We start from the raw sequence: 9,269 nt of genomic DNA, 5'->3' as shown, positions 1-9,269 counted from the left end.
GTCATGGCTCAATCCCTCATGTTGGCAAGTCAATGTTTTTTTTTTTTTCATTTTGCTGTAAAATTGTGAAACATGATAATGGCATTCAGCTCTTGTCTTGTGCGTGGCACTGATTGTTAAGTGTTGGTAACATCTCCATCTGAGCTCTCTGACACAATCCCCCTCCTCATCATAATCATGACAAAACTCACAGCGGGAGAGGCGTTGATGTGGAGGACCTCCCCGTGTCTGATGAAAGGTCTGCGGTTATGAACTATGCAAGGGAGCATCAAGGTCATTTACACACAGACAAGCCCTCCAGTGGCACAGGAGGCCACTCAGTCTTTTCAGGGAACAGAAAGGAGAGTCGAGGATGAATAGTGGCTGTTTGGGGTGAATAAAGGCCAACCTTTCAGCCTGTCATAATGTGAGATTACTGTGACGGGGTACATGTCTGGTCAGAATGGCGTGAAGTCACACTGTAGTTCAACTCCAAAGGTCTGGGTGCGGCACACAAATATCAGTATGGGGGGTCTGGCCTTACTGTTGCCATGCAAATGTATTTGTATTCAGCTGTGCACCCTTGAGGGGGTGTTACATTTTGAAAAGCAAAGACTTCTTGTACTCTTTTGTTCTGGTTTTATTTGAACTGTAAAATATAGTCATTAAAGTTTTATCAGTATTTTTGTAGAGCAAACAGAATTAATATGATATAAATTTCAGCTATTTTTGCTCTCTTGTTGTAAAGGAAATACTGTATAATAGTGCAAGATGAAGTAAGTTCCAGTTTTACAGGTGTCTCTGAACATATGATCGTATGATCCAATCCTCAGCTGGCACAGACACACTAAAACATGCACACCAAAGTAATCCCATTTTCTGCCTGTTCTCTCGATTGACTCGCCTCTTTGTCAGTGTCCTCCATCTCTTCTCCTCTACCTCTCCTCTCCTCTTTTAACTGTCCAAGAATCTCTCCCTTCTTCTTGGCCTGAGGGTGCGACTGGCTGTTGGTGCCAGTTCCAGGGACACCAAATGGGAGCTGTAATTATCATTGCTCCACCACTGTCCTGTCAGTGCGCTCGCCAGCAAAACAAGAGGGATCCTTTGGAAGTCCTGATCAAAAGCTTTGGCCTTTGATCATGAAGCAAAAGGAAAAACCTAAACACTGTGCAAAATCAACGTGGAATGTCCCAAAGAGAGCACTGGAGAATGGAAATGACAGCCATCCAGAAGACATCCTCAACTCCTCTTCTGCAATGATGTGTTGATGTCAGAAACACAGGTGTTTGAACTGTGTTTGATCAAATCGCTGTGAGCGGAGGACAGTGATGTTGGGTGTGATGAGTGTCCGGATAGGTAGCACCTGGTAGGTTGTACAGCGGGTCATGTCTTTATGTTTTGGCAAAGGCGCAATCTGAATTTGATGGAAACATCTGCAAACTTAAAAAATTCAAGTACAGTACATTTCTCCACATCCACACGTCCATGAAAACTAGAATGAATGCGTCATGCACAACCCAATAAAAATGGTGTTTATAGAGAAGGTTACTTTGAATTCTTCAAAATTAATTTGCAGCTGAGTGACAAAAAAAGTAATAATAGAAGCCCATTTTGAGGGCCTTAGCCAAAATCTACAGGGGCACAAGTCATGCTGTTTCAGCGACAACAAACCATAGCCTCTGGAACCTTTGAAACCCTGTGTGGTCATTTTCTCTCACAGTGATTGAAAAGAACTGTGGTGGGTGGGAAAGAAAAAAAAGAGCCCCTCACCACTCATAATACCAATCTTATGTATGTAGACGAAAATGGGAGGGATGGGAGGGGTTGTGGGGTGGCAGACGGACTAAGGCACAATTTTAAAGCGCTTATTGAATTGCCATTACAGCTCCTGAGACTAATTGTGGCTGTTGTGTGTCTCTCGGTGGCCTAGGGGGCTCTGGAGTGGCCCTGTATGCTCTTACTCAGTGGGGTTTTCAAACCGAGTGGCCCTGAAAGAGAACAGGACCACCGTAGATCAATGGCAAACCTTTCACTCTTTCACAGGCCCTCGCTAATCCTTCTCATTTGTCTGCCATTTGTTGAGGCACATTCACAACTCCCTGAATTTAGGATTAGGCCTTGTTTTGTTACAAAAACAGCCCAAGTTATAATGCTGAATAGATGGACTAAAGAGTGGACAACGGATGAGTGTGCATGTGAGTTTGTGAGCATGTGAGCATGTGTGTGTATGCTTATTAGGTATACACTATGTTTATTATCAAATTTATGAGAATACAGAAACTGTGCATCATGTTACCATATAGGTATTTCAATTTTCTCTTTATGTGCGTGTATACTTTCAAATTTGGATTTTGAGTTTCAAATCTTCTTCTACCCGGATACACAGGTGGATCCATCATTAAAATGTACATTATAAAATGTAGCTTTGTGAAAACTTTTAAAACTTTTAAATTTTAAATTTGAGTGAGGATTACAAAGTTTGCAGAGATACCAAATATGTTATGCTGTATAATAAAAGGAAGACGTGCATATAGTGATGCACAAAATATCCAGATCTCTACATCTGATATAATGGCACAGTTGCTAAAACAACTGAAAAGTGTAAAATTATTTTTATAAATTTAGAGCCATTTTAGGAGGAATTTAAGGGGGACATTTGGGTAAAAAGGTTAAGGGAACATTGTGATTTCGAGCATGCTCTTGTTTGCTGACTGAATGAGAAGGTTGTAAAATGAGAATACTGGTATGACTTTGATCTGTGCCTGTGCAAGGAGGAGATAGGTCTCTAACATATTTAGTCTAGCTTATGCAAGGATGCAAGGAAAAACTATTATCCTTGCTCTTCTTTCCAACAGCTCCAAAGCTCTCTTTTTCGCATGCTGTCTTTTCACATGTCCACTATTTCATATGTGTGTGTGTGTGTGCTGTGTGAACCCACACAGCACATGCACACAAAGAAAAAGAAGAGACAGGGTTAACTGTCTTGTGTTTCCTTTTGAAAATAAACCTTTCATAAAGAAGAGGGAAAACATGAACAAATTGATTCATCACAGTCAAATACCTGCAAAGAAAAAAACACAATTTCATTAAAGCTGCAATGATTCCCTTTGAAGCACAGAGTTTGTCCTCGTTGTGCTCTGTCTGAACCCGAGAGTGTGCTTGGACAGTCTTGGCAGCCTGCTGCAGAGCCATCATACTGAGGCCTTCTCATCACTGAGTGGATTAGTGTTCATGTCTGAAGGCACTTACTGGACATTAGACAGAGCTGCTGAGTGGCACATGCGCCACATTTCCCCTAAAGCCCTGCCATGCCACGCCGCAGGTATGTGGTGCCGACCAGCCAAACCCCATGTCAGGCATTCTCTGGATGCCTGCAGTCGTGCCAGACACTGGGGGACAAGGTGAAGAGATGGATGGAAAGATGATTGTGTGAATGTGAATGGATGAGAGAAGAAGAAGAAGGGAAGCAAACAACTGTGATCTAATATGGGTGGATAAACAGGAAATACTATTACGTCAGCAAGATGCACTGAGGAAGAAAATAAGAATTACCCACTGGGTTTAAATTTTAAAGGGAGGGACACAGAACAGATGATGTCATATTTATAATGTGTGGATGTGTGCTGACATATAGTAAATCTTTTTTCAGATTCTGGTTCCAAAATGAAATTCAGTCTAAAAGAAGGTTATTTAAAGGAACAGAAATAGAAATATGCTTGTTTGTTTTCATGCCAAGAGTAAAAGTGCATTGCATGTAAGTTAGCATGTCACACTGTACGAGATGCTTATGATAAAATCTTGGTTACAATTTATGTCAGACTACATGACATCATGTCAGATTGTACACTGAATGTATGGTGAATTGCTACAATGTAAATAGAAAATCATCCATCTGCTCCACACATACTGTATGTTTTTGGAAATGCAGCAAAGGCACAGGACTTATTTTTTGTTTCACCTCCATCGTTTTGTTTTTTTTGTGGGCCATGGGCGTATTAAGAAGAATGAGTCTGTATTCCCCCTAAAATTTATTTTAAAAAACAGCACTTACAAAATGTCACACCGACTGGTATTCTGTCATTTCCTGTCATATTCTGATTGGTTTGTTTTTAGACATGGGATGTAGCAGCAGTTACATTGTCAGAATTTGGTCTTAAATTTCTGATACTGCCCAAATTTTGTCTAAGACAATCAATCCAAAGACCCAAGATTTTTCTCTTCCGATTTTAAACTTCCATCTCAGACAGCCCAAAATCGCACAGTGTAAAGGGTCTTTAAAGAACGACTTCACTGATTTTCAAGTTGATTCCTGTGGTTCTAATGTGGAAAATACATATATGTGAAGGTAAATGCTATATTGGATGGGCCAAAGGCACGAACTCTTGCAAGTGTGGTTAACCCTAACCCTAACCCTAAGGATTGTAAGACATTACAGGATGGAGAGCAGACTTGGGTATGCCCTGTAGAGACATACTATAACAAATATCAATCAGGCTAGCTAGCCACACTACACCACTGTTACCAATGTTGTGTCGGACTTGGTAGGTTGCATGAGAGTACAAAGGTTGCACCACTCCTGGGAATGGACTGTCAAAATATAGAAATATAATCAAAATGTATAAAAGCAATCAAAGAATAAAGACTATAAAATATCTAAGACCATAAGAAGCAGATCACTGAAAAGGTGATGGCAGCCTAAAGGGGCACAGACCATCTCTTTCTATATAGTTTGGCTGGCTGAGACAGCCCAGCCACATGTTGGCCAACATCCCAGTCAACATCATGAGGTTGTCTTTGGCTGTTAGTGACTGGAAAAGACCAAAGTCAGTGCCGCTTCATGCAAAGTTTGAGCAAAGCCTATCCACCCTGCCCCTCAAGCCCTGCTGTGTGTGAAGTAATTCTTCATGCCAGTGAAGCCAGACACTCTGTGTTTTGTCACTGCATGCATGGTGAAATTTCTTCAGCACTGCAGTTTCTTTCAGTACAAAGATTAACAGGTGGATGTTCTTCCTAAAAAGCTTTTTTTTTTTCATGTACAATGTCAAAATCTGTTTTCTTTCTCCTGTAAGGAGGTTTGAAATAAAGCAGGTGAGAAGGTTTTTATTGGATTAAAACCTGTGGGTTGTATCAGCATACAAGCATCAGCATCATCAAGCATGACGAGCATGTGTCAGTTTCCCCAGTCAAAGTCTGTCATCATGTCGTAGTAGAGAAGAGAACTAAATGGATGCTTCATCCACTCCAACTGAGTTTGTAGTGGAACAAACTCCACTCAAATCATGGCAACTATGAAATAAAAAACAACCCCTACATAATGTTTATTTTATTCTGTACCATTAATGTATATGTAGACAGATTGTGAAACAGTAACAGTGACACATAGACCAAAAGCATTAAAGTGAGACTGTTGAGTCTAGACAAGCTTTGAGTTTGCTCTGCTGGCCAAAAGGGCCAATAACAAATCTCTCCTGGCTCGACACTTTAGTACATTATATGAAGGTCATTCATGGATCACAACACAATAATACTCCACTACTGAAACACGTGATGGTGAAAGTGCGTTAAAAAAAATCTTGTGTGTAACAACCCCATGTGTGTATTTATATAGGTAACTTCTGAGCACCCTTAGCTCATACTTTATGCTATAGTAGCATATTCACGTACAGTATTCATCTTTTCCCAGTTATTAAAGGTTTAACCTCAACATCACAAACTGTAAGACATATCCCCTTGTATTAGCAGGACGACACGCTTATTGTTTTGCTTAAATTGAAGGTTTTAATGTAGCGTACTGCAGAAGACAGACAACTGCTGTTAGGAATATTCATTACAGCTCAATTCCTGACTTTACATTAGATTTGCATTTATGGACAAGCTGCACCCTCTAATGGTCAAAAATCAGAGCAACATTAAAACACTTGTGTTGAACTCTGTCCCACTCTGCTGGATATCATGAGGTACTAGCCAAAGTAACAAAGGAGCTGAGCTATTAGGTGGTATTCAAATGTTGCCAAAACTTTTATGAGGCTTCAGCAGTATGATTTAATCAGGTCAAGTGAAGGGTATCTTCAAATTAGTGTTTTGGTGCAAAATTCCCTCTTTACATTACTATCCTGCCAGCTCAGCACTCAGCAGAAACACTGTCCAGGGAAACACAGAGGAAATTTCATTCTAAAAATACATAATGTAGTCAGAATTGTATGTTGCAGCAGACACTGAATAAATGTGGCTGATGAATTCAATTAATCTACCACGACATTTCAACAAAAGTCAAGTTTTCCAGTGAATAAAGTTTGTTTCCTTCAAGTTTGTTTCCTTCATTTTTCTACAGGAAATAAAAAATGTTTCCTGTAGAAAAATGAATCCTGTTTTCCTTCAATAAAAAGAATGGCTGAATTTAACAATCTTACAAATTATGTTTGTTGATGTATTAGTTTTGATTGTATTGTGAATGTATTGCTTTGTCTAACTCACTTTCTCTGTTTTTGCTCCTTAAACTAAACGAAAAATATAAAACCTCAATTCAAATTGTGACATCTTACATTGGTAGACACAAATGCAAAGGTTCTTTATCACAGGAAACATTCATTAAACCTCTATCAGACTGGTTTCATAACCGAGAACATTGATACTCACACCTACAACTGAAAACTGTGGCTTTCATGTAGATCAACAGCAAAGAACATTGTTGTGATTGTTGCGTATAAAGCTTAACCAACTAAAGATCATTTGATGTGGCTACGTGCTATTCACAAAATTAAGATACTAGTAGTTTCTTGTGAAAGTCAGAAACTATAAAACTCTTTAGTCCGACTCTGGCTCTGATGAAGGCTACTTCTTACATGACAAATTCAAGCTTTCAGAAAACTAAACGTTACAGGAATGTTATGCACCCTAAGGTACCCTGTGAGGCTAGAGCATATGTGAATATGCTAGACAGATTATAATAGTAGAGGGAGAATGGATTAATGTGACTGATTGTGCTAAACTCCCAAGCAGTTGCTATTGCCTGTAACAATGGCAGTACTGAATCTCTACTCAGCGATACAGGACAGTTCAAGTTGCACTGACAGAGGGAGGATGTGGCTAAAGAAGTAAAGGTGAAGTATAAATATGAAAACCATAGAACTGCCCACACAGCAAATTGCTATATAAAAAAAAGTCTACTTGAAACCCCCCAGATGACAGGTTGAGTTTCCTGCCGACATGATGCATGGTCTGCACAAGTTTCTGCTTTTCCATGTTCTGACATGTCTCAGACAAAATGGTAAGATTATCAAGTCTGATTATTATTCTGTAGTCTTCAAATGGACATTGAGTCATTTTCATTTTCTTATTATTTCAGGACTTGGCAGTGAAATCATAAATGGGAAAAAGGCCAAGAAGTCACTGCTGTATATGGCCTCAGTGCAAGTTAACAGAAGTCATATGTGTGGAGGATTCCTCATCAGTGAAGACTTTGTAGTCACTGCAGCACACTGTGATAGCCCGTGAGTGACCTTTACTCTTCAATCTTCGATTAAATGTGATTTAAAGAAAACTGACTATTCTGTCAATCTCTCAATCATTATTCATGCAGGCATCCTATGAGTGTTGTTCTCGGCACCAACAATCTCAGGAAGGTTGTTGATGACACAATGAGATACAATGTAACAAAATACAAGCATCCAGATTATGTGGATATCCTATCTGGGAATGACATCATGCTCCTCAAAGTAAGTATTCACTCAACCAAATAGTCTCAAGTAATATCATGCACATTTACAGTCAAATTCTTTACATTCAACATATGTAAAAATCCATGAGGTTCAATAAATAAAATAAAGTATTTACATGGGATATACTGTATGTAATATTACACAGTTATATATTATAATTATTTGATAACTTGAAGTCTGATGGAGGAAAATGCAATGTTATAAAATAAAATGCTGTCAGTGTTTCTCCTTCACTTTCTTATTTCATGTGTGTGCAGCTGTCTAGGAAAGCTCACCTGGGCAAAAAACCAATTAAGCCCATAAAACTTCCAAGTCATCATATGAACCTAAAAGGAATCAAAAAGTGCAGTGTAGCAGGATGGGGTTTCACAAGGACTGGTGGTCAAATTGTTGATGAGCTGCAAGTGGTGGATGTTCCTATCATTAAACAGGAAGTGTGTCGGAAGAGGTTGCCTAAGCTTCCTGCTGAGGTCATCTGTGCAGGTGGATATGGGACAAAGAAAGGATTTTGTCAGGTATGTTTTCTGTGTGTTCATACAAAATCTCAACTGGCTTCTGGTTTAAAAATGGTATAAACATCTTCAAATGAATATACATATTAATATATTTCCTCTTTGCAGGGTGATTCTGGTGGCCCTCTGGTGTGCAAAAGAGAGTTTGCAGTTGGTGTTGTTTCTTTCAACTCTAACTATAACTGTAAATACCCAGATGTACCAAACATCTATACAGACATATCAAAATTTATTCCCTGGATCAATGTGTTTCTCAAGAAAAAGAATTCTTGAATGTAACAATCTTTTGAATTGTGGATGTATTAAATTTGATTGTATTGTGGCTGCTAACTCACTTTGTCAATTTTGCTTTTTGATCTAAATGCAAAATAAAATCTCAATTCAAATTGTGACTTCTTTCATTAGTAGACACAACTGCAAAGGTTCTTTATCCAAGAAAACATTCACAAAACCTATCAGTATAAGTTTTTTTGAACAGGATGAACACACTGCAGCTTTTTCTAATGAATCTCTTTCTCGCTTTCTGTTCTGACTTTTCCATTGCTGCATGAAGTTCACAGATTCAGACCTCACAGCCTGCGCCTAAAACTGAGTCCAACACAAATCTGACAAGTGTTTTTATACAGAATGTTTGCATAAAACTAACAGAATCAAAATTCAAAAAGATATATTTTTATGACACTTTAAGATTTCCTGAAATTCTGAATTAAAACTCATATAACAATGCTCCTTTAGACTGCTAGCTGTGAAGTAATGATCAACAGTTTAAATCTAAATACATCATTTTCAGCTTCATCACGCTGACTGTGAGAACATCGATGCTCACATCTGCAGCTGGAAACTGTGGTTCCTGTGGTTTATTTTTCACACAGTGTTTTTGTCGGTTGTGTCACGTAGATCCACACCAAAGAACATTGCTGTATCTGTGTTCATCGTGTAAACAGTTTAACCAACTAAAGATCATCTGATGTGGTTATGAAGTATCCACAAACCTGTGAGAGAAGGTAAACCAAAAGGGTCCAACATGAACTGAATCAAGAGAATAAAATGCAAAATGAAA

The 9,269-nt window shown here is 38.8% G+C and overlaps 1 protein-coding gene across 1 annotated transcript; it reads left to right on the top strand.

Moving 5' to 3' along the window:
• The first annotated feature begins 7,178 nt into the window (after nt 1–7,178).
• On the top strand, nt 7,179–8,500 carry LOC137188453 (duodenase-1-like). Its single transcript, XM_067598122.1, has 5 exons — nt 7,179–7,246; nt 7,325–7,469; nt 7,559–7,694; nt 7,955–8,212; nt 8,318–8,500. The coding sequence occupies exons 1-5, from the start codon at nt 7,186–7,188 to the stop codon at nt 8,480–8,482; spliced, it is 765 nt and encodes a 254-aa protein (XP_067454223.1). The 5' UTR covers nt 7,179–7,185; the 3' UTR covers nt 8,483–8,500.
• Nucleotides 8,501–9,269: the final 769 nt, after the last annotated feature.

The sequence above is a fragment of the Thunnus thynnus genome, chromosome 8 (genome assembly GCF_963924715.1).
Source record: "Thunnus thynnus chromosome 8, fThuThy2.1, whole genome shotgun sequence".
Lineage (NCBI taxonomy): Eukaryota > Metazoa > Chordata > Actinopteri > Scombriformes > Scombridae > Thunnus > Thunnus thynnus.
Note: the sequence above shows the minus strand (reverse complement) of the source record. Positions and strands in the feature narration are given on the sequence as shown.

Excerpts from the sequence above, each read along its gene's own strand:
- LOC137188453 (XM_067598122.1), top strand. The coding sequence starts at position 7,186 with ATGATGCATGGTCTGCACAAGTTTCTGCTTTTCCATGTTCTGACATGT. Across the intron at positions 7,247-7,324 it reads GACATGTCTCAGACAAAATG|GACTTGGCAGTGAAATCATA; the intron begins GTAAGATTATCA and ends TTATTATTTCAG. Across the intron at positions 7,695-7,954 it reads ATGACATCATGCTCCTCAAA|CTGTCTAGGAAAGCTCACCT; the intron begins GTAAGTATTCAC and ends ATGTGTGTGCAG.